The sequence below is a fragment of the Colossoma macropomum genome, unplaced genomic scaffold (genome assembly GCF_904425465.1).
Source record: "Colossoma macropomum unplaced genomic scaffold, Colossoma_macropomum, whole genome shotgun sequence".
Classification (NCBI taxonomy): Eukaryota; Metazoa; Chordata; class Actinopteri; order Characiformes; family Serrasalmidae; genus Colossoma; species Colossoma macropomum.
Window position 1 is genome coordinate 36,839,399 of NW_023494805.1, and position 19,890 is coordinate 36,859,288.

General features: G+C 42.5%; 1 protein-coding gene across 2 annotated transcripts in view; it reads right to left on the minus strand.

Annotated features, from left to right (window-relative positions):
• Nucleotides 1-4,133, minus strand: part of zgc:110158 (uncharacterized protein LOC553590 homolog) — a 100,442-nt gene extending 96,309 nt beyond the window's left edge. For both annotated transcript variants that reach the window (XM_036597417.1, XM_036597416.1), the window contains exon 1: nt 3,881-4,133. In XM_036597417.1, coding sequence (XP_036453310.1) covers nt 3,881-3,936 — 56 coding nt within the window. In that variant the 5' untranslated portion in view covers nt 3,937-4,133. The remainder of the gene's footprint in view (nt 1-3,880) is intronic.
• Between the last annotated feature and the right edge of the window lie 15,757 nt (nt 4,134-19,890).

Here is a 19,890-nt window from a genome sequence, read left to right on the forward strand (position 1 = left end):
CTTAATAGCGAATATGACACACAGCTGATAGGACACTAGAATTTCTATTAGCCTCCATTCACCACATCTTCACCTGGACACACTGTTTCTCTGTGGGGAGTCTTGTACACAAGGCAAGATTAAACACAGGTCAGGATGCTTGGCCTGCAATGTAATGCCAGGTGCAGTAGTCACAAAACGCTATTCTCTAATCCCCCCCCTCAAACCACCCACCATCCCCCATGCTTAGTTGAGGCCATATGCCACGTATTACGAAAACGACAGAGAGGGAAATCGGTTCGTCGGGACAAGCATGGAGAGACGTGACATCCTTCGTTTATGAGAAATTAGAAAGCTGACAAATTAGAGCGCACGTAATGACGGCCGGGACGCCAAAGTCCTGCGGTGGAACCGTGCTAATCGATGTGTCGCGACGGCGTTCTCAAACCCAAAAAAATGGGACCCCACACTGGGTCCCCCCAACATCAAAGAAATCACCCCAGAACGCAGTCCTTGAACACACCTGACACGTCGCCCGAGGCCCTCTGACAAAAGCCTGTGTTTAAACATGAATGAAGCCGGGCCACAAGTAACCACCCTTCAAAGGGACAGTTAGGAAATCGCGTTTTCAACCGTTCCATCAATTATTCAGCGAGCACACATGGACAGGGGGAGCGAAGCTGCTTGGGAGGGGGATGCAAGAAGTTTGACACAACTTCCAGGATGAACACAAAGGCCGCATCCTTCCGGCAGCGTTGGAGAAGGAAGAAAGCAAGCGGAATTGATTTGTCAAAAGCAGTTCAAATCATTACCTGATACAACTGTTCTTTAACATTCACGTGTACATTTAAAGCCTCAAAACCTGCCTCTCAAATCCAGCTCTACTGCTTTCCTTACACAACCCCACCTGTACTATCTGATGAGCAAGATGATGGGCAAACAAGGGTTCAGTAAAAGACTTAAAGTAGAAAGTGCCACCGAAAAAGATAAAAACATGCATGAGTAACGTTCTCCATGCGAAGAGGTTCCAAATCATGCACAAATTGTAAATATCCACGGTTTTCTAAAAACATGCTTTATAATGACTTGGCTGGAGAATATTTTTTTGGCACTCTTGCTCTAATAACTTCTAAAATGACTTCTACGTATATGTGCTTTCTGTAGATCCGCTATGCTCCTCCAGGACTGAATCAGCGTTAAACTCTCACAGCACAAACTACAATGTGTGAACTTTCATAGCATTGCGAGATGTTTAGCTGTGACATATTAAATCATTCAGGGCAGATCTCCAAGCCCAGCTTAGTGAGTGGAGGCACTGGTAACACTGTATCTGTAAACCAAGGGAGTGTGTAAGTGTAAACATTCAAAGCTGAGAGTCTAGCACGCAGCGGGTTACAGCGCCACTGTTTTAAAGAGGGGAAAGCGCTCCATCACCAGAAGACTTTCTGGAGGACTGAGAACTTCTTGAAACTTTCAAACACAAAGCAACACTGTGGGCTGGTTTCATGGACAGGGATTAAGCTTAGTCTTGAACTAAACAGCAAAATCAATAGCATTTCAGCGTTACCGAAATCACACTTAGTCTTCGCTTAAAGTTAATCTGGGTCTGGGAAACCGGTCCTATGGCTTTCCTGGAACAATCGGAGAGAGAGTGACTCTATTAACTGTAAATACAACACAGTTTAGGTGCACAATTCCAGTCCAGGAGGGCCGGTGCCCAGCACAGTTTGGTGGCTTTCCTGATCAAACAAACCTGATTGGACACCTCTGTTAATTGCCAGGTTTAGTGGGGGTGTTTGAGCAGGAGAAACACCAAACTGGGCCCCCAAACCGGAGGTGTGCACCCCTGGTTTAGGCGCCCTCCTCGAATAAGTACTGCTTTAGGATCATCTTAACTTTCTTAGATTAACTATCACTTCGCCTACTTCACTTCTTTACAATTAACCTTTGGAGAAAAAGACCCCAGCACCATAAAACTGGCAAGTTTCTGCAGTTGAGCTCAAACTCACAGGTGCCTAACTCTATGAAACCGATAAGCGCCCAGGCCACTCGTGAAGTGAGTCTACACTGGCCTTAATTATATGCACCACTGCTGTTTCCCCCGAGTTAGAAGACACATGCAAAATGTCACCACCGTGACCGATTTAAGATGCTCAATGAAGAATAGGTTTTCAATTACATTCTCAGAAAACCTTTCAGACCCCCTCCAAGTTCGATCACGGCTCACGCTTCCCCTCGTCCCTGCTGCAGTTTCAGCGCACTCCCAATAAACGTAATGGAGCCACAGCACACTTTGACATCCATTTCCACGAAGTGTGCCTAACTTTAGACACATTCAGCTGAGCAGCAGTGAAAGCTGGGACGCTCGAGTCTAGTCAAAAAAGTATGCAATAAAAAAGAAATACATGGTGGTGAAGCAGGTTGTAGAGCTGAGACAGGAGGAGGACATCAGCACAGTAACAACAACGAAGGCAATGTAGGCTTCGTCCTTCAGCCAAAGATCTACAGCCAAGCCTAGACAAGCTGGACAAAGCGTGTTGCAGTGATACAAGAGATAAATGGGAAATGCTTATTGTGGTTCAGCACCACTTCAGCTTCAAAAGACAAGAACATGCGTGAGTTCAGGGCAAAGCCGTTCAGCATGCAACAGTCGCACACGTGAGTTTTTAGTGCGTTTAAAATGGGAATTCTAGTGATTTTGATGAAAAAATGTCTGCATAATTCAATCGTTCAGAGGTAAACAGAGTCACTGAGAGTGGTTTGATATGAAAGGGTTCATTGTAGAGAAACGTACCAATTCTTACGTCTTTACAGTGGTGGTGACTGGAACCAGGGGTCAGAGTGTCTACGATGCAAATATAGGCATTTTATGCACCATCCAAAATGACCAGTGAGTCTACACGTCTTTATGATTATAGTAAAAGAGTGGTAAATCTTGATAAGCTTTTCTTTGCAAACTATTTTGCCTCACAACACCCTGCAGTACCTCTCTGCCCCGAGTAGACCTTAAAAAACACAATTTATGCCTCTCAAAACTATCATAAAACTCTTTCATATAATAGCTTCCTGTGAGGGAGCTTCTTTTAAAGGTGGACGTCTGGTTCCTATCACCACCACTGTGAACATTTCCAACTCTAAGTTTCCCCAGAGTGGAGCATTTCACACCAAACCACTCTGGATGACTTTGTTTACATCTTAGACACTGAATTATGCAGGAATTTTGAAAAAAATACGTGGAGTTCCCCTTTAAAACGAGACATGATGTTGTGAAGAATGAGAAAGAGAAGCTCCAAGCATCCAAGCATCCATCCTCATGCATTGTTCCCGGGTGATAGGAGGAAAGGAGGAAAGAAGGAAAGGGGGAAACGTCCTGGGGCAGCTTCTCGACATGAGGAACCACATTCACCCACTTCTTTTTGTCTTTTTTTTGGCTACAAATGTGTGAAACTTGTGAGAACCGAGCGCTGAAAACAAAAAAATCCTGTCAGGTTTAACGTTAGCAAGGATAGCTAGCACAAACACAACAAGCTGAGGAGAAGTGAAGGAAAAATAAAGAAGAGAAGAAGGAGAAGGAGAAGAGATAACACGAGCCAGGGGTGAAGACGAAATAAAAGAAGGTTTGGCAAAGAAATACTAAACTAAACACACAAGTTTGGAGGAGTTAGACGGCTTGTTAGGTGAACTTCTCGGCAGAGAGAAAGTAACGGTCAACGGTCGCTCAGGTAACGAACGTTAAAGCGGCTGAAGTTCGAATTTTCCCGTTCCACCTTAAATGGCGCAGCAGTTACACTGTGGCGCCTGGTGCCAGAACGTAGCTGCGGCAACCATTTAAGGTGGAACGGGGAAATTCGAACAAGGCGCTGGCGAATAAGTGAGAGAAGGAAAAAAAAACTCCACTTACTTCTCCCTCGCTTGGCTATCGGACGGCACGACAGCTCCTTTACCTTTGGCGTACATGTTGGACTCTGCTTTCAAGACTTTTTTCCTTCTTTACCCTCCCTTACTCGACACCTGTCAAAGAAAGCAGGCAGGAAAGCGCTCCATCTCCATAGCTACCCTCCTCGTAGTGTTTTTGCCTCCTTCTCCTTTTTCTCCCCCCTCCTCTAGGTTACATCTCCAACATCGGCCACAAATCAGGCACAGTTTCTACTGAGGGGAGGTGGAGGGGGGGCTTGAAACCGTCCACTGGTGGAGCTTTCTTTTCTTCTTCTTCTCAATCGCTGTTCCAGGATTGCGCTCACCCTCCCCCCGCTGTGGGGACAGAGGGAGGGGCTTCTTAAAGGAGAACGCACACCGTTCACCATTCACCATTATCCACGGCTGCTAACTTTTTCCATGCCGTTCCTTCACAAACTAGGCCTTAACTCCTTCAAAACGTGTCCGTGAGAACGTCTTTGTGCCATGTTTGCAGACCTAAAGGGGAATTCCATCGGTTTTTTTTTTTCAAAATTTCCACACAATTCAGTCGCTGAGAGGTAAACAAAGTCACCCAGAGTGGGTTGATGTGAAGCGGTTCACTGTAGAGACTCAGTGGTGGTGATGGGAACCAGGGAGATGTCTACGACACAAACATGGACATTTTGTTTACTATCCAAAAGCACCATTGACCCTACACGTGTCTTCTGAGTTTCTATATGTAATAAATAGGCAAAATAGTGGTCAATCTGAAAAAAATAAGTTTCCTTTAGGGACTATTTTGCCTTATAACACCTCTTCTTGTATCCTTCCACCATGAGTGGATTAAAAAAAATAGGTTTTAAACCAAAAATTCATCACAAAACTGCTGTAAAACACCAGGCAGTGATCATTTCATGTAATAACTTTCTGCGAGGGAGCTTTTAGAGGTGGACGTCTGGTTCCTATCACCACCACTGTAAACAATTCTGACTCGGCAAGTTTCTCTAGAACAAAGCATTTCACAATAAACCACTCTGAATGACTTTATTGACATGTTATCCATTTAATTATGCAGAAATTAAAAAAAAAAACAGAGGAGTTTCCCTTTAAATGGCTCATTTCAGTAAGTTATATCACTGTGTTTTAAAATTAGAAGCAAAACACAATCGAAATCAATGTTTTAAACATAGGAGCACTCGGGTTTGTGGTAAAATCTCTACAAATGGGCTCAGCTCAGCAATAAGAGGCGGCTCTTTTGACCCCTAAACAGCCCTTTGTTCAGTACTTTTTTACTGAACTCATCTTATTCTACCAACTAAGTAGCAAAATGGCATTATAGGCATGTTTCTTATAAAAACTGATAGGCAGCCTGTGGTTCAGAGACCATCTAGGTAATCTCAGTTTCTTCCTCTTTCATGCTGTATGCATTCAAATAAGTTACGTGATCACTAGATATTAAAGATATTTGATATATTTGTTTATTCCTTCCTGCTTGTTTGCATTACCTCTGATTTTTACATTGATTTAGAGCATTTAGTGCCTAACGTTCCACACTTAGCGAAGGAAAGCTGGTCTATGCTGTATCAATAATCCATCAAATAGCCTATAAATTGTAGGCCATGGCTGTTTATTGCCTGCTACCCCAAAGCTCTACACCAGGGGTGTCAAATCCTTTTTCAAAGCAGGCCGAGTCAAAATACCCGAGGGCCAAAATATTATTCACAAAGTGAATTTTCAACCTGTCAGCCTAGAATCAGAGCTTTCTGTGAGACACCGTGTTTCCTATCACTGCATAAAAGATGCACAAGGCTTCTTTTATTGTTGGATTGATCAGAGCAATTTGGATTGGCAAGAGCTTATAACAAATGATTAAAGTGTTTAAGAGTGACAATAAAACGTCTAATGTTTTAAGGATATTCCTGTTGAAGTGTTTACTTGTTTGAAAATATGATTTGTGAGACAAACTAAACAAAAATCTATATATTTTTGGTTGTGTTAGATTGTGTTCTTTACATATCAAACAAAAACAGCAACCACATTCATAAACCACTTTATTAAATGAGAAGAGCAGATCAAACAGCATAAATAGCCACATTATTGTTCGGCCATAAAGGGTTTAATATTTACCGAACGCCTGAGTTTGCTCTGATAAGAAGTTGGTGCTGTGAGACTCTGGTAGCTGCAGTTGCTTTAGTTTCTCCTCTGAATATTTATTAAAACGTCTATGCTTTGTTTAATATCTGTTGATATTAAATTCATTCCAGTCTTTTGACACATGAGGCTCACATTTGCTGTGGCTCTCGTTGAAAAAGTATTCAAATTTCCATCTCGCCAAAATCACCAGTTCTCAGTGTTAAGTTTGTGCTTTATGGCTGTAGCCTTGACTAAATGATGTTCAGTAAATTAAGCTGCAGGTCTATCCAGAGAAGAAAGGCTCCTAAACCTTAGCTAAATTTGTTACCACAGTGCAGCACCATTGCTGCCACCATCAGGTGAAAGGAAGAACTGCAGTGTACTGGCTGGAGGGCCACTTACAGCACACTCTTAAACAGAAGCAAAAGGCCAATTAAAATCTGTCTGTGGGCTGCATTTGGCCCTGGGGCTGGATTTTGGACACTCCTGCTCTACACAATACCATCATAACAAGCAGCAATGCAGTCTGCTAATGCTACTTAGACTATACACTGAGTCTAACAAATATCTCAGCTTTCTTGCTAGATTTGGCTGTAGACCTGAAGTCAGATACAGATGAGAGGTTTCACTGAATGCATTTCAAGCATGTCATAGGATCGGACAGTTTAACGGTCATAGGATCGGACAGTTTAACAGTCATAGGATCGGACAGTTTGTCTTAAAAAAATAATGGCTCTTCAACACGAGTTGGCTCCCGATGTTCACCTCAAAGAGCCGACGTGTCCGCAAACAACACATCAGTATTACAAAGTCCCTAGTTAACACGAGGTAGTCGAACTATCCCTTTTCTTAAATTCAGCTGCACCACAAATCCTTGGTTTAATGATATGTAAACCTGAACTTGCTGAGCACCTACGTTATATATAGCCTAAGTTTAGAGTTGTGTACAGCTGTCGCAATGAGGTCCAGGTGACCAGTGTCATAGCTAGAATCTTATAGGGCTCAGTGCAAAAAAAAGAATGGCACCCATATGAAAATCACTGTAACGTTCACCACCATTAAAAAAGACAAAGCTTTCGCACAAGTTGTGGTGCTTTATTCTCCAGCTGTTGTAAGCCACAGCTACACTGTAGATAAGCAAAGCTGTTCTCTGATTTAACTCATGCCTCTCTCTCATTTTCTCTCTTTCTCTGCCCTCCTGCTAACGCCCACCCACACACACCTCCCCTGGGCAGTTCCTAGCCCCACCCTCTCAAATAAGAGTCCCAGTGTATAAATGCGGGAAAACATATAACCTAAAACTAACAGGTCGAAAGCATTTCTTGAAAATCAACTTATGAAAAAGCCAATGTAATTTGCTTTACTCTCAGTCGTCATTAAACCCCTGAAGTCATTCGTAATTTTGTAGTCGGCATCTTGACCATATTAGGAAATACAGATCCGAGCTGGTTTTCACTGTGATAAAAATTCATTCTGTCTCCAAAAATTGACGCTATCTCGTCTTTTTGTAAACAAAGATATTCTAAACCAGATACAGTTTTTCCCTGAGTGTCAATGTGTCCTCTAAATCATGAGTTTGTTTAGCCCTGCAAAATATGAATATTGCTACAAACATGCTACAAGCAAGCTAACAACTCACTGAAATGATCTTGCATGAAATGAAATCTACTGTAAAACTACAATACTGTTAAATACCAACACCAGCCACTCAATCTGTAGCCAAAAACCACCAAAGCAACTTGACTGCCACATTTGACAAAGCTGATTAGTATTACTTTGGGATGTTTTGGCAAAGTTGCCAGTCACAAAGGTGTAAACAATCCTGCAGTTTAAGAACTTGCCATGAATCTGACATGGACTTATTTTTATGACCTTTCTCAAGAACAAATTTGAGAAAAAACTTAGGACGATTTGGTGAATGAGGCTCAATATTGGTATTTCAGCTCCTTAATGACCTCATAATTCAGAGAATCCAGTAATAATCAGAGGAACAATATACGTACAGAAAAACGTATCAGCTTTGGAACATTTTAGTTTACCCCAGTGTGCAATAGCAGCAATTTTAAAAAACACTGCTCATTTTTCTCATTGAGAAAACAAGCTTAGCCCCTTCGTTCCTAGTCATACCATATTGGTGTGACAACGACTACAGAATGACGACACAACTCCAGAGGTATATGTCTCAGACTAGTTGATGCTCTCGAGACATGTCACTCCACCTAAACATCTCATGTTAACCTATATCTTATGTGAGGCCACCTATTCAAGATTTTAGGGTAATAAATAATGGATTTAATATGTTGCAGGTTGTGAAGAATAGGTTTAAGAAAACAGCTAAAAATAAGCTGCATTCTGAGATAAATAGGGAGATAAATGGACATCAGGGCTGTCTGTGGAGTGTTGATTGAAGCTAACTGGTGAGGTATGTCGTTAAGAAATTGGATCTTTCTGTAATGGGTGTGTAATTGTGTCATTATTGATATGAAGGGTCCAATAAAGATGTTAGGGAGCCCATTTACAGTTCACCATGGATGGAGCCCAACCAGGTTCCTTAGGAGTTATGCCATTGCTGGCGATGTTGGTCTTCTGGTTGAGAAGCTCTTCTCATGACTGGCAAAGGTGGATTTGTGACTGTATTCCATCTTAAACCATCGTATTTTCCTGAATTATGTAACGCAAGAAAATCACCTCTAGGGATAAACAATGTTTTGACACCCTAAGCTCTACTGGCCCAAAGCTCCAGAAGATTCAACACTAGGCCTACAGCCAGTGTTTTGTTTGCCTACATGCCCTACATGTTTTGTTTGCCTCGTTTACAGTATGTTTAATGCACATCGGATGAACGAGTTCCTTTTCGGAAAAATCTACTCCCCAACTTGCACCTGAAAGCAGCATTGTTAAAGATGTTAGGATGACTGTAGAGCACAATGGCAGGAAAATGAACGGCAACAGAAAACATCGCAACACATAAAGACGCTAGTTATATGACTCGCAACTGGACGAACATGAAGCTTTTGCTTTCCGCAGTCATACAAAACACACCAACACAAAATGTAATTCATCTTGCCCATCTCGCCTTGTAGACGGTAAATCAGTTCCCTCAGACGGCGTATACCTGGGTAGACATACCACTACCCTAGTGGCTAAAGCCATCTTGAGAGCTATAGCCAAAGAAATAATTATTATTTTCACTTATTTTGTATTTTTTATTTTATTTTAGCCATTGTAAAAGGGTTGTATCCCATTCCTAGTTGCGGTCTAACCTGGGACATTGAAGGTTTGACTTTATATCAATTTGTCATGATCAGAAATTCTTCTATAGGGTTTACTCCAAGTAGTAACAAGCCATCTATGCAACTTACACCTTTCAATCTTGTCTCATACTGGCCAAATGATCCAGCCTTATAGACGTCCAGAAACTTAGACAGCTAATAAAGAGGTGGTTTCTCAAGCTCCAAGTCTCATCAGCAAACATGGCTTGATTCAGTTAGATCATAAGGTGTTCATTGGGGCAGATCCAAGACATTAGCTGCTGGTCAGAGAAGGATCCCTGTGGAGGACTGTGACACAAATCGCTTACTGTAGCTCATTACCTTGACCGCCCATGCTGGGTTTGCTCATGTTTATCCAAAACATCCCGCAGTCTCTCCCAGCCTCCCTTCCGGCCAAACTCACTCTGAGCCACGGCTGAGTCACGGCTACAGGAACTGCTTCGGCGGTCCTCAGGAAATGCTTTAAGTTGCGTTATGAGCGGATGACCTTCTGGACGTTCTTCTCTATCAGTCGCTCAACATCTCAGAAGACATCTTAAGAATGAAATTATGTGTAAGATGCCCTCCCTTGGCGAGAAGGGCTAAAGCAAATTGTTATTTATGTAACTGACTAATCTATTGACTATGATTTGATTAATTGGCAAATCGAACTCAAACACTGGGCCGTCATTCAAAGTGCAACAAGTGATTTCTTCTTGTATGCTGCAGCGATGCAAGAGAGGTTATACTGCCCCCTACACTTCCTTTAGTGTATTCCAATCTGTCAGAATGATCATGAGTATCCTATGAACATTTCTACACTCTCAGAAATAAAGGAACTAAACCGTCACTGGGGCAGTACCGCTCTTGTCACTTGTGACTCAGTACCTTTAGTCAGGGAACATAACTGAACCCTAATCCACTGAAAAGATATTATCTAAGTTGTATTGACTCCACACACCCCTGTCTCGTCTCCAGGCTTTTATTATATTGTTCTGTTTTAAAACATGAGGATATGAAAAGATACAAATACGAACTTTTCACCTGGAAAAACTTATTTAAGGTGCACAATTGGACCTTAGTACCACTGTTGTACCTTTGAGGGTACATTTACATTGTTTGTACCTTGATGGACGAATAATGTACCTGCACAATGAGTATTTTTATTGTCTAAATGGAGTCTTTTATTTTGGCACTTACACATGTTTTTCGATATCAAAAAAGCTCCAGTTGTGCTGGACACTTTTATTTCAGCACGGCCATCATGAATTGTTCTCAGCCCTCCCTTTTCAACCCTTATTGCTCCCTAGCAGCTCAACATAGAGAACAACAATATGGTCCTTGTTGATCTTATGACAGAGTGAAGGGGACAAATACTTTATCTGATTATATTAATTATGCAAGTTGACTTTTATTCCTCCAGTGGAGTCACCATGAATAGGAGAACTAGGTTGGAAAAAGGTCAATGGGTCAATAGCTCAGATGGTCGCAGGAGGCTTCCTTGAAGTCTGAAAAGAAAAAAAATTAAAGAAGCAGAAATTTTTTGAACATTATTTATTTCTGTTAGTGGTTTTTAAACATTCTGTTTCTCCTGTATGTAGTTATTTGTACATAGTTATTCATTGTTTTGTTGTGTTTATCTTTTCGCATACAAAATAACACAATTGAAGTAGGTGGTGGGAACCAAGTAGGCCTTCATTTAGTGCCCCCAAATGTTGAGAAACAGCCCTGTGGTCATTACTTCATACTCTTAACATGATCTCCATTTGGATCGGAGTACCTCTGGACCACCCTAAGGTCACTGGAATCGTTGGCAGGCTTGGCTGGACTGTGCCGAAGACTCAGTGTCTCTTTAAGAGGCAGAGAGACCAGGGCAGGACGCTGAGGCCGTGTTTTTCAAGCCTCTTCTTCTTTTTTTTTCCTTTCTTTCTTTCTGTGGGAAGGGCAGAGCCACAGCACAGCTGACTGCATGTTTGTCAGGCTCCCGTTGTCCAGAAAGCAGCAAGAAAATTCACATTGATGACTATATTCCTCAGCCATCCCTCGATGAGCAAAAGCAAGGGAGGGAGAGAGAGAAAGAGAGTGAGATGGAAGAAGAGAGCATGAGGGAGATAGTGAGAGATGGAGAGAGACTTGACGAGACACTCGGAGAATAGTAAATACTTGCGTTCTCCAGCCACTGCGGCACAAACCGGACAACCTGCCCTACTGTTCCTCCACCGTATCTTTTAAACGCACTGTACCTCACTTGTTGAATCGGTTACAGTCAGAATTAAGCCTCCAAGCACCACCGACGGTTCTCGTCGGCCGTCTCAGTCGTGTAATGCATACGTGAAAGACACCATGCTAATGACGGTTAAATACGTTACCGCACTCGAACCCAGCGTCTCTAACCACGGAGACTCGTCTACAGTCGAAGAGTGGCAAAGGTGCAATGGTGAAGCGAACACAGCTGTGAGTGAAGGGGGGGAAAATGGTGCACGGCAAACAAGTGTGGTGAATTGCATCATTGCCCAAAAATGCACCAAACCTCAAAAATTCTGTCTTTTCAACCATGGCGAATTAACAGGGAGCGTACGCCTTTCCCTCTCCACCGTCTCCAAGATGTCACTGTATGTGCCCCCTCCATGCTCTGAGACACTGCTCTGGTAGACAAACTTTATCTCTGTCTCATCAAACCAACCACATATCGATCGTTATTTTATCTCAGTCTGAAAAGAAGCTATAAAAAAATGAAGAGAGAAACGTTGGGAACAGTCCTTCTGTGCATAATGTACGTGCATGTACTGGTTCCCCCTGTTGAATTGGATTGGTAGGGGCAGGCTTCAAGGAAAATATCTCATTATTAGTGCCAGGAAGAAATCCTCTTTGCTCTGGGCTGCGTGTTGTGGGTGTCGGAGCGGTGGGGGGTGGGGGTTGAATAGACCGTAGCTCTGGGTGTGTGTGTATGTGTGTGTGTGTGTATTTGTGTGTGTGTAGGGGAAGGAGAGAGAGAGAATAAAAATGCAGAACGAAGGGTGAGGGAGATACCGAGAGTTGGTACATGGTTAATGGCAGGGCTGCAGTATTTCTGCATGTATAGGTGGGTAAGATGCGTTGTGATTAAGATGGAGTAGGAGGTAGGAGACTACAAGAACAGCAGTGTTTTGGACTGAGGACTGAGCTTAGTTTCCAGAAATATACGGTATACTCTGACAATCAAAAGTCTGGGGACACCGACGCATCTCAGAATGTCTGTAACGTAAGCAATCATGTGTTCTTGGTAGGTTTGCAAGACTTACCAGATTTATTTCTCTTATTTTTTGCCCCCTTATTTTTTTCTCCCCAGTTTGGTCATGGCAAACTCCACCCGCTAGCTACGTCTCTCCTGACCACACAATCAGCACTGGCTCTAGCCATTTTGGGGGTCATGAGCGGGATTTTTTGCCACGCCCCATCTTGTTAGATGTCCTGTAAAACTAGAGGCTAACTGATAACAATGACAAGCACACGCTGTCTGAATTATGTAAATTTATAACTGGCGAACTGTCTTTTGATAATGACTGGACACTCGTTTGGGGTTCTAATAATTTCAAATTTAAATTACAGATGAACTTCTCAGCATTCTCCATCGAGGGGTCAGTCTCACAACACAGTATTTCTTTATCCAGCTAACTGCTTAGTTCAACCTTACCCTGGTGGCAGAAAAAGATGTATGAAGCATTGTGTTTGAAAGGCGAATGCTCTTTTATTGAACGGGCAGCGGGGGAGAACCACCGTCCAGTGCTGCTGAAATGACCCAGATAGCAGGCGGGTCACTTCTAGCTGACGGTAGGCACTAAACTACCCCACAGCCCAGCTCAGAATAGCACAAACAACACATGTGCACATTGTTATGCTAGCAACAACAACTTATTTACAATAAATGTCTCACCTACTGCGAATGTGACACTTCCCAAATGCCCCCTCACACGGCCGCTCTGCATGGCCACCCCTCCAGCGCAAGCCAGTAGATATTTCGGTAGATTTCTTTTTCCTTCTTTGGCGATTCACAGATTGAGTATCTAAACCTGGATTAACAGAGAAAGCTGGTAAACCGTGCCTGTGCTTTTTAGGTTTTGTGAAGCTGAAACTTCAACAGAAAGTCTGTTGAACCTGCTTTGTTAGGCAGACCCCAGATCAACTGCTTCTTGCTGTCCAATCACAAGCCAAAGCAAATGGCATTACATTAACACCACAAAAACCAGAACATATTTTTACCTTTAGGCTTTTTCTCCTCATCTTTTTCTTTCCACTTTCAGCTCCTGATGTGCACATTCTTTTCTGAAACATGTTTAACCAGTTCCTTCTTTTTCTCTCACTCAAGCATCTTAGACAACATCACGATACAGTAATAACCCAGAAGTTGTTAGGGGCTCCCTGATGGCCCAAGGCTGTAAGCAGCTGCTTATGTCACTTATTAGGTAGAGCCAGCACTGCAAATGATGCTACCAATCTGGACGGTCAATGGCTAGCACGTGTGTCTTTCTAGTTACATGAAGGGCCACCACATTTTTTCAAACTGCCATTAATGCAGCTTCTTCAGACAGCTCAACACGCTTGGAAGAGAATACTACCTCCACCATGTTGAAGGTATGGTCTGAACTCACCAACAATAGCTTGAAAAGAAAACTCTCAAATCATTATATGGTCTTTATACCAAAGAGTGTTCTTTGATGTTGAGGGTAACATGATGTTGAGGGCTGGACATTGGCACATAGCTGTTTTTTGCTAAAAGACCATTACAATTAAAAAAAAAAGGCAAAGGCAAGTTGTTCCCAAACTTTTGGTGGGCAGCCTATAGCAGTCTATACTGTACGGAAAGGCATAGAGTGTATCCGGCCAGTTCAACCAGCAGCTATGTTAACTAGGTCATCGGGCCACTGCAGGCCTAGTTTGCTAGTTTGCTTGCTGTGAGTCCACCTAAACATCAAGGCTACACTAAATTGGGGAGGTATAACCATAATAAGGTACTGTAGTGTCCGGCTACTGGCTGTTGCTAGTAAAGACAGATCCTAGACATGTGGCTAGGTAGATGGCCACATGAAAGGCACATGGTAGTGTGTGCCCTCCATCAAAGACACATGGTGTGTTGTTTCTTGTTGTGGTTTGTTAGTTATAGTCATGTATATGTGTTTCTTGTGTTGGGGAGGTTGTGGCTTTTGTGTAGGGGATTGGTCACCATTAGGGTGAAGCATGTGGCTAGTGGTGACCACCACCATGGTTTCAGTGCTCTGTATGTGAAAGCATTTCTCACAGCACAATCAAAGCCTCCCCTGTGCTTCTTCCTCGGCAGTCATCGCAGTAATCCCGCTGTATTTAAAAATGACAATATGACGGTATTTCAAATTTATGAATTTCAATTCAAATTTATGTCTTTCAATTGGTAATAACCAAGTAAACACATTCCACCCTTTAATGTGTTAGAGTGGTCACTGGTTGGTGGTGTGGAAGCTCATTGATAGGTGGACGTTGATAGAAAGAGGGGAAGAAGCTGAGTCAGGAAGAACATCAGAAAAGCTAAGGATGATAGCGGCTTAGCGATGGCTAACAGCTACACACACCACAGAACGCATTCGATTTTGACTTTCAGTCACTCAACTTTGTGCTCTCAGATATCCTCTAAATGGGTGTCGTTTTAGCATCAGATAGCTGGAACCGAGCCTGTGCTGTGGTATGTGGCACTTTGGGCCTACTAACTAAGATCTCAACCACTTAGCCAAAAATGCTACAGTCCCAAACACCACAGAACACAACAGATTTTGCCTTTCTGTCACTCTAACACCAGTCACTTTTGCTCTCTTAGATATCAGTTTTTATCATTGAATAAGAATAAGAATCCAGCAACATCAAAAACTATGTGATCATTTTTCACCTAACGATTACAAGGAAGGTCGCAAATGGGATATTCTAAAATCTACAGCTATAAAACTAAGCAAATTTCTGCAGATGAGAAGTGAATTTGAGGGAAGCTTATTCAGTAAGCTTGTTTACTTTTTCTCCGTCTTCACTTTCCGTTAGCCACGTGCGGCTAACATGCTTAACAAACGCTGCTCTCTGCAGTTTGATTATAGAAATAAATAAATACTTTTATTTTACTGTCTTCAATGTTGATTTGTTCAAGCGCTGGCATCAGTAGCTCCCTTTCCTCACAGCAGAGACGCCCCACCACAATTGAAATCACCTGGCACTCCCTACAAGTAAACCCAATTCCTGTCATACGAGGAGCCACAGATACAGTCATGTGAAGAAGTAAGTATACCCCAGGACTTTTTCAGTATATTCGAAGATACAGATATCAACTCTCCATTGAATCAGTGGTGATATAATTTAACAATTTCAGATAAAGGTGATATAATTTAACAAGTGACACTTGGAATTAACAGATTGTCATCCTTTATAAAATTGAAATAAACAGTAATGCAATTGTCTATTGTGGAAGTACAGCTCTACATATATCACTACTTCAAACGTGTCATTAACACTCGAACAGGTGCTAATGATTAGAAAGTCTGGTTTGCTCTTTGCTGTTGAAGTGTGTGGTATCATCATGCCTAGATCGAAACAGCTCACTGAGGCCTTCAGAAAGAGGATTTAGATACCTGTGGGTCTGGAAAAGGGTTTAAGAAGATATCCAAAATATTGGAAATCAATTATTCCACTGTCTGGAAGATCACCTACAAATGAAGAACCAGGCCGCGCAACAAATTTAACCTGAGAGCTGACCTGCAAAATGAAGCATCTAAGAACACTGAAATGTCATCGTAGGATCTGCAGGTAGCTCTTGCCACTGTTAACGTAAAAGTGCACGCATATACCATTAGAAAAAGACCGCAAAAATATGACCTACATAGGAGGTATGCCAGGTTTGCTAATGAATGTCTAGGCAAGGATGAAGACTCCTGGAACAATATGCTCTGGACAGGCGAGTCAAAGATAGATTTGTTTGGCCACAGTACCAGAAGCTATGTTTGGCGAAAACAAAAGATAGCGTTTGATCATAAGAACCTCATACAAACGGCAAAGCATGGTGGTGGTAGTGTTATGCTTTGGAGCTTGTTTGCTGCCTCAGGACCTGGCCAACTTGCAGTCATTGAATTGACTATGAATTCTCTTTCATAGCAGAGAGCGCTTGAGGAGAATGTGAGATCATCTGTAAAATAGTTGAAGCTGAAGAAGTCGACCTTATAACAGGATAATGATCCCAAACATACAAGTAAATTCTGTCAAGGAATGGCTCAAAAGGAATAAAGGGAGGGTTGTGGGATGGCTTAGTCAAAGCACAGATCTAAATCCCATTGAAATGTTGTAAGGGGGTTTGAAACATGCTGTATATGCAAGAGACCCCTCAAACATTGCAGGTTGAAAGTTACAAGAATTCTGCTTGGAGAAATGGGTAAAACATTTCTCCCAGTAAACGTCAGAAACTGGTAGACAGTTACAGGAAACACCTACCCAAAGTTGTTTCTCCCAAAGCAGGCAGTACCAGTTACTGAAGTCAGGGGTGTACTTACTTTTTCAACAAACAAAAATGAAATATCAGTTATTTTTTTTAAATTAATGATTGAAAAAACAAATTTCCTCTTTTTTGTTGTATTACTTAACATTTATCTCTGCATAGTATTTTACTGAAGATCAAATACTGGTATGTCCACATATGTCAATAAAAGAGATGGGATGTACTTCTTCACATCACTGGATGTCCGGCATGTCACTGGTGGGTCCAGCATCCAGCTGAAGTGCATTCAAGTTGGAACATATAAGACTGAAAATGCGGTCGTCCGAATCATAATCAGCATAGTTTTGAGCTTCCAAGTACAAAAGCTAAGCTTCTCTGCCAAATTACCTTTTACACTGTCTGTTTAGGAATTCATGTAGCGCCACCTTTGGTCATCAGAGTAAGTCATAATGTGTTCCAAACCACAAAGACGTGTCTTTGCTGAAGAAATGAAGATCTGGGAGCATTTTGAGTGGGTTGAGAGACATTTATGGACATGTATTTACAGAGATGAGTTTGGTGACAGTCCAAGTCCAGTGTTTGTTAGCAACATTAGCCTTGCATCTCCCTTTGTAAGCCAGAGAAGCAAACATCAGATACCAAACATGTCTTGGCTGATTGACTGCATCTGGGATAAGTGATGAATCATGTTAATTTGATTATCAGGCAAACTGTTCCTTTAAAAGCTTTTCATACTCACAGATCTCTTTTTCAGATAAAGTTCTTTAGGAAACCAAAGGTGTTTCCTCAGAAAGCCCCTTGTGGCATCTTTTTTAAGGAGAGTACTTGTATATTTTTTATGAACCCTCTGAGGTCTAACACATTTTTTCTTATTTTTGGTGTGTAATAATCCTTGTAAAACCTCAAATCTTGTAATGCACAAGTTATATACATCTTTTTTCAGAACAACAAGGGCTATCAGAATATATATATATACTGTAATGATGTCACATAAATGTATAAATAGCTTTATGACCATAAAGATATTATTCATTAATTCATTCGTCTTCTAAACCATTTATCCTCCTGGGTCGCGGGGGTGCTGGAGCCTAGCCCAGCACTCAATGGGGAGAAGGCAGAAACACCCTGGGCAGGTCATCAGTCCATCGCAGGGCAGACAGACAGACATACACATTCACACCTAGGAGCAATTTGGTATCTCCAAATGGCCTGACTGCACGTCTTTGAACTGTGAGAGGAAACCAGAGCACCCGGAGAAAACATACACAGACATGGGGAGAACATGCAAACTCCTCACAGAAAGGTTCGTGGTTACCCGGCTGGGGAATCAAGCCCAGGCCCTTACAGAACTTCACTGAAATCACACAGAGAAAATAATAAACAAGGCTTTTGGCTTTTGAAATTTGTTCTCCAAAGTCTTGGCAATCGGGGGGAAAAATAAACATTCCAACCAACACACAAACCAAAAACTATTTATATTTTTTCAAGAGAACTTCTTCTGTTTTTATTTACAACAAACAGTTGTGCTATGCCTCTGCATGCACTCTAAAGGCTGCCTTTCTTCTAACATCAATCACCACTGGTACGTTTGTGCTATTATTTTGGGTGCTGCCCCAACAGTATAGATCTATAGATATAGATATAGATATATATGACAATGGGTTCAATCTCATGTTATTCAACTGCGCAATGTGTTTGAGATCAGCGCTGTTACAAACACACACACACACACATGCACACACACACACATGAAAACACTGCCTCTGAATGGTTAAGAAGTCAGGAACAAAGCCTCTGTTTAGTCAGTAAGTCAGGAACACAGTCTCTGATTGGCCAACAAGTTAGGAATACAGCCTCTGATTGGCCAACAAGTCAGGAACACAGTCTCTGATTGGTCAGCAAGTCAGGAACACACTCTCTGATTGGCCAACAAGTCAGGAACACAGTCTCTGATTGGCCAACAAGTCAGGAACACAGCCTCTGATTGGCCAACAAGTCAGGAACACAGCCTCTGATTGGTCAACAGACTCAATCCAGGGTGTCATTGGACGGCTGACAACTATGCTAACAACAGCAATAACTCTTTTCAACATGGAGAAATGGATAAGTAATCACAGAAGACATTCAGTGGTGGATTTGTCATTATGCCAGCCCTGCTCTTAATTACAAATTCTCCAAAAAGACACTGCAGTTCAAGGATGGATTACAAAACCTCTGAAAGGGATACAATCATACCGGAGCCCTCAGTCGAATGGCAAAGCACTAGACTTCCACGCTGACAGTCCAGACAGCAGATGGCAAGAGAGATGGGCAAGATTTTACTATAACCACTTCTCCCACTGTCACCGTCCAACCAAACGCAAAACAAAGGAAGAATAAACTGAACAGAGATGGGGAAAAGTTCACTTTAATAGGGAATTCCACCAAATGTGACATGAAGACTGAATTCATGCTGTCTTTTGTTGACTTTTTGGAAATTCTCCTAAAATTTGCAAAACATTGGAATAGATACCCACTGTTTGTGTCTCCTTCTGTCTTCAAAGAGTGACGGGGACGGGGGGGTGGTTGGGTTCTGAGGTTGAAGAGGGGTATCAGAGCCCGAACGAGGGGCCACAGAGACGGTGGGGAATAATGGGCCGACGTGACCTACATATCCGCATGGCTGCTCATTACCATACTTCCATCCGGCCCGCGCCGAGCCAGAGCCCGTGTGACTCCGGGCTCCGAGGAGGACGCGGGAGCGAGCCGCGTGCGTCACGGCTCTTTGTTTATTTTAATCGCCCCCCTCCTCCCTCCCTCTCTCCCTGCCTCCCTCCCTCCACCCAACCCGCCTGCTCATCCCTGCAGAGGCCCATTCAGCGCCTCTGTTTTCATTTGCGTATCAGCAGATGCCCTTTGCTTGATTTATATTGCCGCCAGCAGTACCTCACTCGTTCGGAAAAGGGGAAATATTTAATTAAACCGGAGCTGGGTGGGCCACTCGGGATGCTTAGGGTGGGGGGTGGGGGCCCATCGCGCATCGTTAGAATCTAAGTACCAGGTGAAATGAGTTTGGGTTTTGAGTCGCTCTGAGATTCGAGAGAAAGGAATTGCATTTACACTTGACACTTCGTGACCGTGAGATTAGTGGTGCGCCCACCGCTTGTGCGAAGA